This window comes from Eleutherodactylus coqui, chromosome 1, assembly GCF_035609145.1.
Source record: "Eleutherodactylus coqui strain aEleCoq1 chromosome 1, aEleCoq1.hap1, whole genome shotgun sequence".
In the NCBI taxonomy this organism is placed as follows: Eukaryota; Metazoa; Chordata; class Amphibia; order Anura; family Eleutherodactylidae; genus Eleutherodactylus; species Eleutherodactylus coqui.
Genome location: NC_089837.1, coordinates 366,277,933 through 366,291,792, shown reverse-complemented (window position 1 = coordinate 366,291,792; position 13,860 = coordinate 366,277,933). Strand labels below are relative to the sequence as shown.

The window sequence follows — 13,860 nt, the reverse complement described above, 5'->3', positions numbered from 1 at the left end:
GTTTCTTAGCTTCAGCCTGTCCTTAAAGGGGTTTTGTCATAAAAAAAATTGTCTTTATTCGCCTATTCATCCCCCGTCAGTCTTCTTACCACATCTTCTCCTCGCTGATTTTCTCCAGTTCCCCAGGGCAGCACACAGCAAGCTGACCGGATCCTCTTCTTCTGCTGTGAAGCCGGCATTCCTCGCATTCTTCTTCCTGCAGGTCAGTGAAGGTCGCGTCCCTGTGACATAGCGTTCACTGTCTAGGAAGGAATGCTGATCTATTGCTGTGACAGTGAGTATGCACAGTCTCTGCAATAGCTCGGCACTCCATGCCAGGCTGTGAGCTAGTGATGTACCGTACATTGCCGGTCAGGAAGAAGAATGCCTGTGAATGTACGCTTCATCACAGGAAACAGAAGAATCAGCCAGCTGGAGGTGAGGTGACCCTTCTGGACTGCAGGAGGCAGAAGAAGATTGGCAGGGAGAAGATGCGGTAAATAGACGGTTAAGACAGAACCCCTTTAAAGTCACCTGAACACGGTAGAGCTGGCAGAGCCCGCAGCAGAATCCGACCCTGACAACAGTTGCGTCCGCACTTACCTATCATTTCTCATCTTTTCTGCACTGTGGATGGACCTGCTGCCTCGCCATAGGACATATGCAGTACAGAATTATTTTTTCAAATTCCTCCTCATGCGTTGCCGCTAGGCGAAGATGCGAAATCATTGACCTGTCTGAAATATTAATTGCAGATGGTTCGGGGGTCAGATGGTTTCCATTAACTTCAATGGAAGCCTTCCGCGGGGAATCTGCGCAAACATGGGGCATACTGCAAATTTTTACTACTCTTGCGGAAACCACAATTGGGTAAAAAGTGTTAAAAACAGGAAAAAGTGTTTTTTTTCCTACTATGTCATGGATGGTGTTTGCTGCGCATCCGCAGTACAAATGCCTGCCACAGATTCTGCAGCAAAAATATGTTCATGTGCAGACGGCTTTACTGTGCAGCTATACTGTGCCCCCACAGCACTCGTGTGATTGAGCCCTAATATACACACATAGAGATGAATGTGACTTATTTGCCCTTGTTACAAACAGTTAAGGTCCTTTTACACGTAACGAGAGTTGGGCAAATGATGCCCGACACTCATCCCTATCTATCCCCATGGACCTAGTATTGCTGGATCACTGACAGTGCGGCTGGCAGGGAGACGGGGCAGCGGGAGCGCTGGGTTTTGAACGACCAGAACGATAATCGTCCCATGTAAAAGAGCCTTTAATTTGAAGTTCCAGTTGCTGTGAGAAATAGGAGTGCTTTGATGCTGTTTGGATTACCATTAACCCTAAGTGAGCAAGGCTAATACTTCAGCAAAGTCCCTGAATATGAGCTTTTTTTAGTTTGATGACACAATTCAAAGTAACTTATTCCTATTGTCAGCGGTGCCGACTCTTGGTTAGCTGCTGAAATGGGCATTAGTATCTCAGCTGATAAGGCTAGAAAACAGCTTAACCACTGAATAGGTATTCAATATCAGCAGTAGGATACAGCTTACAAGCTCAAAGATAGAATATGATGGTGGCTATTCATGAACCATTGAGTAAATGAACAAGCACACTGCTGCAATGAGCCTGTATAATTCAGAAGTACTGCTCAGAGTAGCTTGTGCCTATTGTAATAGCGCCTGCAGAAAACTGAATAACCTATCGTTCTGTGTCAACAGGCAATCGTTCACTTATGAATAACTGCTTGCTTACTGTGAATGTAGGTGGGCGGACCCAAACTATCCCCACTATGCTCCGCCTCCGTTCACTACCGCTACTCCATTCAATCAGTGATGCTTGTTCCTGTGTAAAAGCACAGCAATGATTATAGCTGGGATGGCCTGTCAGGCATGTGTTGTCCGACAGATCGTCCGATGTAACAGAACCCTTACATATTGATTGGCCCATTACTGATCTGTCATTGATGATTTCATTTACAGATTCTTAGTCACATTGTACTGTTTTAGTTAAGGCCCTTTTACATGGGCAGACAGTCATTTGGACGACTGCACCAGCGCTGATGTAAGGTCATCCGCAATCGTGCAGAGCATTCAAACTGTCGGGGGCTTGCTGGCTTCTCGTCCGCTTCTTGCTTAGCGCTTCTCCCTCTTGTGGGAAGCTCTGAGCTTGAAGCATTCAGACAGAATGACAAGCCAGTCAGTGCTAACGAAGATTTTTAAGCTGACGGAAAAGTCAGCTTAAACAACCGCGAACGATATTTGAGCGATTTATTCACCTCACGCTGAACGATTAGCGCTCACTTCTGCTTGTTTGAACGAATTTTGAGCAATAATCGTTGTGTATAAATGGGCCTATAGGGTTAAACACTGACTTTTGTGGGTCAGAAAAAATATTGAACTATGTATGAAGAGAAGGAATACTTCTCTTTGGGCTGAAAAATTGTTTACGTTAAGATTACATGAAAGACATTTAGTTATTGCAGGTATAAGACTTTGGAGCTTTTAAGGCAAATGTCAAACCAGTATACAGAAAGCATATAGAAATTTTTATGCCTTAGGCTTCTTTCACACAATCGCATATCGTTGGCCATTTTCATTGCTGGCCAATATGCGCTGTGATCTGATGCATTGGATTCCAATGCATCAGATCACCTGGTGTATTTCTGAGACGTAAAAACGCCCGGCAAAGCCAATATAGCGCTGGGCGTTTTTACATTGGGCTGGAATATGTCGGCCAGTGCACAGGCTCCTATGGAAGCCCAAAGCAGCGGCCGTAGGTGGGAGGGAGTTTAGCAGCGGGGCTGCTAAACTCCCTCCCTCTGCTCTTCTCGCCCCATGCAGGCTCACCTCTCATTCCTCCCTGCTCGTTCTGTGCAATGGGAGGTATGGGTAGGGGGTGGAGCTAAGCGCCCACCCTCTCCCCGCCCTTTGCCCATAGCCATCAATGGGAGCAGGCGGGGTGGACCAGCACTTAGGTCCATACTTGTCCCGCCCCCTCCCATTGCACAGATTGAGCGGGGAGGAACGAGAGGTGAGCCTGCTATGGGGAGGGAGGAAAGATGGGTGATGGCCCCTCTCAGCTCGGTGCATTTGCGCCGGGTTAACAGGCCATCTGAACAGGCGCACAAACATTTCATTTGTTTGCTCGTTCACCAGATTTTCCTCTCCCAACGTAGCGTATATCAGCCACCCGGGAAAACGGACGGCCTCATACTCACAATATATTGCCATTTAATTAATTGCAAAACATGTTATTTTATTTAGCACTATCTAGAGCAGTGGTTCTCTCAAAGAAAAGGATCAATATACATATATAGGCTAGAAGGGAATAGGGGTAGAAATAGAGAGGCGCATTTTAAACTATATTTTCTATACTAGAAGGGAATAGGATATAACAGAATTGTAAAGCCATCAGCAAATTCTGACCTACATCAAGGGTGGTTTGGGAAAAATGGGAAGGATTTCTGTATTTTTATATGCTATTTTTTTGAAAATGATTATATAATTTCATGGTGATTGTATGCATGTTACTAAGATGACTTCAATTTAAAGTTAACCAAATAACAGTGATTGCACATTACCTCTATTACATAATAACCATAATTACTTGTTACAGGAGGTATGGAAATGTTGGCTAGAACTATTATCATACCTGGATGCTGAAAATAAATGGATTGATGAAACCGAAGAAAAACTGAAAACCACTCAGCAACCTAAAGGGTCACCAGAAGAGATTTCACATGCTTTAAAGGTTTGTATTGAGGTGATATTGATTAAATTATAAAGGTAATTATGCTGTCTAATTACATTCATTACAATATATAATTAAGTCATAACACCAACCAGGTCAATTATTTTTGCAAGCTGAAATTGGGATTCTGCTGGAAATCTCTTGTTGAGTAGGAAAGTTGAAAATGTTTATAAATGTTGAATTAATTAACAAGGCTGTATTAAATAACATAAACTTGCCAGGGTTTGCTTTTGCAGCCCACAGTCCTATGCCACTTAGCGCCACAACAATATGCTTGTAGATGTATAGTGCACCACTAACCATGAAAACAGTGAGCACTTTGTAGAGTCCTCAAAGCAAATGTTTGTCACAGTGAGACCCTCCCAAAAAATAGACTCAATAAGTGACAATATATTTGTGATTTATGGTTATAATGTCAAAATGCCTCTAATCTGCTATTCAGCATTACTGTCAAAGAGTACCTACCAGCTGTACTTACATAACTGTTTTAGCAAATTATTAAATTCATCATACAATTAAAAACAAAATAAATAAATCGTGTTATTTATATAGCACCAAATTATTCTGCAACGCTTTCAGGTAATTTATTTATTACCTCCCATCAAGCTGGGTACTCATTTTACCGACCATGGAGTCAACCTTGAGCCGGCTACCTGAACCAAGCGGGGATTGAACTCGCCACCTTCAGGTCGTGAGTAAAAGTTTAGGACTGTATTTTCTCCTATAGCTTTGCATTAAGTTCCTCTGTTGTTCCTCCTTAAAAATTATGAATACACTTATAACTAGGTGTTACCATTTAGGGGTGTGTCCCTAAACACTCTCAATCTGTCCAATCAGTGCTGATGATGTCAGATTTTGCCAGATTGGGGTTGGGAAGGAATTTGTTTTCCCCTGAAATGAAGAAAATTGGCTTCTACCCCATGTTTTTTTTGCTTTCTGCTGGATCAATTTTGTGGAATAGTAGGCTGAACTAGATGGACAAATGTGTCTTTTTTCAGCCTATGTTACTATGGTGTCAAACTGTATAGGGACACATCCATTTGACAAGAGTAATGGTAACACCAAGTTGTTAACGTATTCATCCATTTCTAGGAGTTATAAGAGGAATGGTGCAATGTAGAGTTCTGAAGGAAGTACATTTATTTACTAAAACAGATATGTTAGAGGAGCAGACAGGTCTTCTCTATCTCTATAATGTAATCTGCAATACATGGGCATGGGGTTTGTATGGAGCAAGGTTAGAAGTGGTGATGACTTCAATCCAGTTTACCATCTTGAAGGAGAGAGCAACACACATGAGTCTTCAGGAAAATCCTCGCATCCAGGATGCTTTCTTTATTAGAACTCCATACAATGATCAGCAGCGACATTTCAACCATGTTCGCGGTCTTTGTCAAGCTACATACAGACTACAGACACCCAACATTAATAGTATCCACCCCCCAATCACAAAACAAACGCATGATTGGAAAACACCCCTCACCAGGAGGTGCAGACAAATGGGAAGCACCTGGCATGGAACCACATGTGAGGAAAGGAAGCCTGCTTCCTGGACGCTATAAAAGTCTGCTCCTCCTGTAACACGTCATTAGTAGAGATGAGCGAGCACCAAAATGCTCGAGTGCTCGTTACTCGAGTCGAACTTTCAGTGATGCTCGAGAGTTCGTTTCGCGTAACGAACCCCATTGAAGTCAATGGGCGACTCGAGCATTTTTGTATATCGCCGATGCTCGCTAAGGTTTTCATTTGTGAAAACCTGGGAAATTCAAGAAAGTGATGGGAACGACACAGAAACAAATAGGGCAGGCGAGGGGCTACATGTTGGGCTGCATCTCAAGTTCCCAGGTCCCACTATTAAGCCGCACTAGTGGCAAGAGTGAGACCCCCCCCCCCCGCACTGTCAGCATAAAGATCGTAACAGCTGTGGCAGAGAAGAACGATGTTAGCCCATTGAATTCAATGGAGCCGGCAATACAGCCGTCTCCATTGAAAGCAATGGGCTGCCGGCGACCAATCAGATTGGTCCCTGCGCTGAGCCAATGAGAGACAGCAGTCACTCACCCATTCATGAATTCATGAATGGGTGTGTGACGAGATCTGCCTCTGATTGGTCAGGCTGTGACCAATTAGAGGCAGCTAATTCAGCAGGAGGGGATTTTAAATCCCTGGCTGCTGAATACTACTCACAGCTGTTCAGAGCAGTTCAGGAGGACTGCCGCCGGCCGCGCTGAACTCCGTCTGCCGGGACCAGGTGAGTATATATATATTTTTTATTTTTACACATTTCTGGATGAATTGCAGGGAAGGGCTTATATATTTAAGCCCTTTCCGACAATTCATCCCGCAATCGCCGGCAGACCATTGCTTTCAATGGAGCCGGCTGTATTGCCGGCTCCATTGAATTCAATGGGCTAACATCGTTCTGCCGGGACAAGGTGAGTATATATATTTTTTATTTTTACACATTTCTGTATGAATTGCAGGGAAGGGCTTATATATTTAAGCCCTTCCCGACAATTCATCCCGCGCTCGCCGGCAGCCCATTGCTTTCAGTGGAGCCGGCTGTATTGCCGGCTCCCTTAAATTCAATAGTCAGTGCTCGTTTAATCGAGACGAGTACCACGTGGTGCTCGTCTCGAGTAACGAGCATCTCGAGCACCCTAATACTCGAACGAGCATCAAGCTCGGACGAGTATGCTCGCTCATCTCTAGTCATTAGCCAACGTCTCTCAGTTCATACTGCGCATGCGTCTGTACTGTCAATCATTGTGTAGAGACCCTCCCTGGTGCCAGCGTCGCACATAGACTACCAACCACCGCACATGAACAGGGACACAAAAAGTCTCACGGAGACAACCACATCAAAGTTGTTTTAGTTGTATTTGATCTGATCTAGTGCCTAATGGAATAACTGTTAGTTTAAATATAAATGACTCCCGGACATCTTGGTTAATAAAAATGTTTTTATGTTACCATAGTAACATGTATCATTCAGTCACTGAACATTAAAAGATGTAAAACAGTGACTGGATTGTTCTTCTAACGTGTTTTAATTCACTCATAAGGACTGTAAACCCACCCACTAACCACGGAAACCATGGTGGCAGATGCTATTCAAAATAATAAAATATTGCATCAAGATTGCATACGTGTGTCCAAGAAGTGGGAACATAGTTTTACCCCTGAATGGTATATTAACTTGGACCTGTAGAGGTGAATGCCTACGGTCGAACTTGCATCGCATTTCCTGCAGCGGAAATTTGCATGTGAATTCTGCAGTGGCCAGGTTCTATTGAAGCTGATAGCTTTCTGCCTGCCTATGCACACATGCGGATTTGTGCCATGGATTTCCGCCAGCGTGAAAGAATCGTGGCATGTTCTATTTTACCGTGGATTTGTCGCGGAAGGGTTCCATTGATATCAACGCAAGCAAAGCCATGGAAATCTGCACAGAAAAACATGAACACTCACTGGCACTTAATCCAGTTTGTCAGTACTGAATGCAGCATTTACATAGCCTGACAGAGAAAGGGCCCCTTCTGTCCCCCTAATGAGATCCAAGAAAGTTGTTTATTTGTGAAGGCCCTCTGTGTTGCCAGGGAGTTTTGCCTATCAAGCTCTGCTTCTGGCAAGGCGTAATAGGATACCTGCAAAAGTACAATATACTGTAAGGCCTTAGTCACACGGGCGTTTTTTCGCGCGATTTGCGGATCGCATGACGGGGCCCAAAAATCGCCCGAAAAATCTGCTCCCAGCCGCGTTTCATTAGAAACGGGCTGGAGCTGTCCAGCGCATTGAATTCAATGGAGCCGGCAATACAGCTGGCTCCATTCAAAGCAATGCGCTGCGGGCGAGCACGGGATGAATTGTCGGGAAGGGCTTAAATATTCATGAATTCATGAATGGGTGTGAGTCAGACCTGCCTCTGATTGGCTCAGCGCTGAGCCAATCAGGGGCAAGTCTGACTCACACCCCCTTCACACCCACTGCAGGCCGGCCGCGCTGAACTCCGTCTGCTGGGACAAGGTGAGTATATATGTTTTTTTTATTTTTACACTTTTCTTGATGAATTGCAGGGAAGGGCTTATGTATTTAAGCCCTTCCCGACAATTCATCCTGCGCTCGCCGGCAGCCCATTGCTTTCAATGGAGCCGGGTGTATTGCCGGCTCCATTGAATTCAATGGGCAAACATCGTTCTTCTCTGCCACAGCTGTTACAGCTGTGGCAGAGAAGAATGATTTGTCTTCTGTATGTTCTCAATGGGGTCGGCGCTGCTGCCGCCGGCCCCATTGAGCGCATATAGAGAAGAGAACAGGAATCGCAGATCGCAGATAGGTGCGATCTGCGATTTCTGTTCCATAATTTATCGGACGAGCGCATAAAAAGCGCTCATGTGCGCATGCGCAAATCGCGTGAAAAAACGCCCGTCTGACTAAGGCCTAACACTGAAGTATTGCAGTATACTATATAAGCAAGCAAACTATTTCAAGTTCAATTCCTATTTGGGGACTAAAAAATGGAAAGAAAAGCTAAAGCTTTTTTTAATTATTGCACCAATAATAAATATTACTTTTTTTAAACCAATTTTCATATTTTTAATGTATAAAATTAAAGCATAAAAAAGGCATACTTCATATTGCTTCATCTGTAAAAGTCCAATTAATTAAAAAAGTGCATTATTTAGCCCACACCATCAATGCCATCAGAAAATAATACACAATTCCAGAGTTATGTATGTACCCCAAAATGGTAGCAACTACAGCTCTGCCTGCAAAAGGTAAATCCTTGCTCAGCCACATCAGCAAAAAATATAGAAGTTATGGGGGTCAGAGGAGATTATATTTTTTTAAGTAGTACAACATAAAATAATAAAGTTAACATGTTGTTTTTACTGCACCATGTATTCATTTATGTAAAATTAAACTTCCCCAAAAATGGTGTATTTTTTCCCATTTGATTACACCCCTGAAAGTTTTTGAATACATTGTATCATTCTTTAAATGGCACTACTGAAAAATACAACTCATCCCACAAAAAAATGAGTCTTCATACGGCTCTGTTGACAGAAAAATAAAAAAGTTATAAACTCAGTCACCAAGTGATACAGTATAAACTTAGTCTTTGGTGACCCGAGTATTAAAATATAGTCTTTGATAACTCTAGAGCTGTAAAGACTGATCATGCTGTGTTCAGCTTCATGGACTGATGTTTATTTTCGCCGAGAGAATTGTTCTGAACATACTGTAGCACAATTTTTGTTTTATGAACCAGTAGTAGATGCTTGGAATACACTTCTAGTAAATGTGGTTCGAAAGTCAACAGTAAGTCAATTTATACATGCCTGGGATAAACATATATCTATCCTAAGAAATAATATAAGGGCAGACTAAATGGGCCATGGGGTCTTTTGTCTGCCGTCAATCTTCTATGTTTCTACAAGTAGAGCATTTGTAACATGACAGCAGCTCTATAATCCATGGTCAGGCAAGAGAGTTCTTGAAAGTAAGCTGTAAGAGGAATTTATAAATGGTAAGATGTAGCCAAAGCATGTTTCTGAATCAAGGGAGGTAATTTTTCTTCATTTTCTTCTGAAGTTACTCCGGACCTGACTTTAATGACAATAAACAGTTTTAGCATTTGTTAACACATATTAAAAAGTGTAATTAAAAGATCTACATACTGTTATGCATAAATCTTCTACATTTCAGTTGTCATTTTTGTGACCTTTTCTATTGTATAATATATATTTTTTTTTCATATTCGTGCTAAGAACTTTTTATTATTTTAGGAAGTTATGGTTTAAGATTAGAGGATGGCACAAGCTGTTTTGTTATAACTTTAATTTATCTGCACATTTATGTCCAGTCCATAGAAAAAATCATGAAACATCCAGAAGACAATCGAAATCAAATTAAAGAACTTGCTCAGACATTGACTGATGGAGGTGTGATGGATGAACTGATCAATGAAAAATTGGACAAGCTCAATACACGTTGGGAAGAAATACAACAGGAGGTAATCTATGAATGTTATTCAATGCAGCAAATAGCTGCTAATTATACTTAAAATATGGGTGAAATCCATAAAGGCAGACAAATATCTCAAAATGGTACATTTCAGTTCTATTTAAAAAGGAAAATGACCGTGAACCATGAATTTGCAGTTACGTATCATGATACAAGAATGATATTAATATACTGTATATTTATATCTGTGTTAATTGCGTCATCAACAATGAGTACTGATATGATAAGACCAGTATGGCAAACATTTGCACATATAAAACAACAGAGATTTGAGTACAACTACTGTACACAATTTGTTTTATATAGAGTTTGTTGTTCAACACAAAAGTTGTCTTGCTACACATAATTTTATTAAAGGGGTTGTCCCACGCCGAAATATAAAATTTTTTTTTTACACAGACCCCACCTTAGTAGACAGAAAAACAGCATCCATTTGTTTGGTTTTTTTTTAAAAAAAAAGATTCGCTTACCTGGATCCCCGTTCTGCAGCTTTGAAGATTCTTTTTTCAAAGATGGCGCCGCTGGTCTTCTCCCACGGTGCACCGCGGGTCTTCTCCCATGGTGCACCGTGGATGTTCTTCTCCAGTCTGCGTTCCACTGCCGATTACAGCCACCTCATTGGCTGATCCGCACAACGTGACGGTGGTGGCGCTACTCGATGACGCGGAGAAGAGGAAGGAGCCAGGACGCATTTCGTGAGCCCCGGAACATCAAGAAGAGGATTCCTCTGTGAGCAAGCGCGACTGTTTGTGCAACCAGAGAAGAAGTTTGATCGTCACCATGGAGACGGGGACGCCAGCACCGGAGGAGGTAAGTGTTTAACTTCTGTATGGCCAATATTTAATGCACGATGTATATTACAAAGTGCATTAATATGGCCATACAGAAGTGCATAACCCCACTTGCTTTCGTGGGACAACCCCTTTAAGGTGGAGAGATAGGGGGAAAGGAACTTGTTATTTGTATAGTGCTAACTTACTCAGCAGCACTTTCATGTAATTTATTACCTCTCAGCAAGCTGGGGACTCTTTTTACTAAGGAGAATGGAAGGCAGAGGTAATCTTGAGCTGGCTACCTGAATTACGCCAGGATTGAACTTGCATCCTTCAGGTCGTGAGTGAGAGTTTAGGACTGCATTCCACTGCCTTAACACTCTGTGCCACATCAGGCACACAATAGATATGCCATACACAACAAACATCTCAGTGGGTCAGGGGGGTGACGACAACCCTCTTGACGCACGTTACAGGCCTTTCATTAGCTAAACCAGAAACCTACTGCACACTGATGAGGGGCAAAAACCCAGAAACAGCTGTCTGTGTATGGATTCTGGCTTGGTTTCCTATTCCCAATCATTGCTATAGAGACCTGTATAAAGGGTCTGACATTGATTTGAAGGAATGCTGCCATCCAATAGGTGGCGCTGCAGAGGTATTGTTCCATCTTCCTTATTTGCATAAACATCTCAGTGTCCTGCTTGGTTTTGCTCTTGCTATACAGTGCAATCCCACTCTCTCTCTCTCTGGCCTCCAGACTGTTCTTTTCCCTGTATCCCAGTGTTCTCTTAGTACCCTAACAGCAACTACAGCTCCAGCCACCACACTACGGTCTTCAAGTCCCATCTAGTCTCACGTCCAGCAGAACAGCTCACTCTGCAACAGTCCCTGCACACACTGTTGTGCATCATATATCTTCCTTTTTGTATCCTCCTAGAAAGTTCCCAGTGAGCATTCTCAGTTTTTACTCTTTATTTTATCATTTTAGAACCTTCCAGCAAGGGACCTCCTGACAGCCAATCAAATCACAGCATATAGGAAGCAATATCTAGGTGCAATTTAACTCTTTAGGGGAGAGTCTTACATACACACTGCAGTAGCTCAGGCGCTACTCATCCTAAAGCTTCAGTTGCTCCTCAGTAGCTAACTGGGCTCAGACCTCTGCTCTGGTTTTAGCAGGCCACTCTTCCCATCATCTTACTGTGTATATACTCATATGAGGCAACAAGAACAGACAGTAAACTGGATGCACAGCTGCCCTACTATAAACGCCATGGCGCAATGCTTCTGATGCTGCAACGTCCACCATCAACTTGGTGCAAGGCTGCAGAACAATGACCTTCTCTGAGAGATGTCTAAGGCTAGTTTCACATGGGCGAGAGCAATATTGGGCTGTGATTCATGGCTCGATATTGCACTTTCCACCATGTGAAAGCCCTGTGGATGTGAAATGAAGGTATTCCCCAGTCGGAATTAGAGGGATTTCCCAGCCACTGCTAAAGGGATTCCCCCAGCCGAGGCTGTCACAGCCGTAGCAGAGGATTGCAGAGTTCTCCCAACGCTGCTGCCACCGGCCCCATTGAATGCAGTGGGTGATATCGCAAGAAGATAGAACATGCTGCGATGTGTTTGCTGCATAGCATCGCATTGCCGTACTATGCTGGAAAACATTGCTCATGTGAATGGGGTTCATATTTGTGTGAGATTTGTACATCTCGCAATGCGCAAATCTCGTACAATTTTCTCGGCCGTGTGAAATGTTTATGCAAAATTGTACAAAAAACTGTTCAAGAGAGCGTAAATGAACAATAATCGTTGCATGTAAATGCAGCCGATCGAACAACAAATGATAAGTAGTTCAGTTTTCGTTCATTTTATGCAGGCATAAACATCATCGTTGGCTCCTTCAGTCGTTCGGTTTAAATATTGATCCTTATACAGCAAACGTGAACTACTGAACAATTTTTCGTTTGACGATGTATCCGCTGGTATAAACAGGCTGTCCGAGCAAATGAGCAAACTTTGACATTGTTCACTCGAAAAATCAGCACGTCTAAATGGACAAGTATGCACATATATCTGCCTCAATCAAGTTAAAGTGAAGTAGCATTTGAAGATTGTAATTCATACAAGTTGTCTATGATCACATTCAATGTGACAAAAATCAGAAAAGCACATGTTGCCATTAGACTCTCTCCGCAGGAATTGGACAAAAACTTTAACCCCTTAATGACATGGCCTATTTTGAGCTTAAAGGGGTTGTCCCGCGCCGAAACGGGGTTTTTTTTTTTTAAACCCCCCCCCCGTTCGGCGCGAGACAACCCCGATGCAGGGGTTAAAAAAACCACCCGCACAGCGCTTACCTGAATCCCGGCGGTCCGGCGTCTTCATACTCACCTGCTGAAGATGGCCGCCGGGATCCTCTGTCTTCATGGACCGCAGGGCTTCTGTGCGGTCCATTGCCGATTCCAGCCTCCTGATTGGCTGGAATCGGCACGTGACGGGGCGGAGCTACACGGAGCTACACGGAGCCCCATTCAGAAAAGAAGAAGACCCGGACTGCGCAAGCGCGGCTAATTTGGCCATCGGAGGGCGAAAATTAGTCGGCACCATGGAGACGAGGACGCCAGCAACGGAGCAGGTAAGTATAAAACTTTTTATAACTTCTGTATGGCTCATAATTAATGCACAATGTACATTACAAAGTGCATTATTATGGCCATGCAGAAGTGTATAGACCCACTTGCTGCCTCGGGACAACCCCTTTAAGGACCAAGCCTTATTTTTCAAATCTGACATCTGTCACTTTCTGTGCTAATAACTTTTGAATGCTTTTACTTATCAAGGTGATTCTGAGATTGTTTTTTCGTGACATATTGTACTTTATGTTAGTGTAAAAATTTCATCAATAAATTTTGTCCTTAGTAGGAAAAAAAATCCAAATTTACTGAAAATTTGGAAAAATTCACAATTTTCAAACTTTGAATTGTTTTCTTTGTAAGATAGAAAGTCAAACACCACAACATAGTTATTAATTAACATTTCCCATAGGCCTACTTTACACAGCAATCATTTTTTAAGTGTTATTTTACTTTTTGCAGACTCCACAAAGTATATAAATTTAGCAGTAATTTTTCACATTTACTAGCAAATTTCAAAATCTTAATTTTTTAAGGACCAATGCAGTTCAGACATAGTTTTGCCGAGCCTGTATATCAGAATCCCCCATGAATTGCCCCATTTTAAAATCAGCACCCTTCAAAGTATTCAAAATGGCATTTAGAAAGTTTATTAACCCTTTAGATGTTTTACAGGAATTAAA

At 42.6% G+C, this 13,860-nt stretch overlaps 1 protein-coding gene across 1 annotated transcript in view; it reads left to right on the top strand.

Annotated features, from left to right (window-relative positions):
• Positions 1-13,860, top strand: part of DMD (dystrophin) — a 2,524,637-nt gene that overhangs the window by 1,098,393 nt on the left and 1,412,384 nt on the right. Inside the window, exons 28-29 of the mRNA XM_066577956.1 lie at positions 3,601-3,735; positions 9,602-9,751. Coding sequence (XP_066434053.1) covers positions 3,601-3,735; positions 9,602-9,751 — 285 coding nt within the window. The remainder of the gene's footprint in view (positions 1-3,600; positions 3,736-9,601; positions 9,752-13,860) is intronic.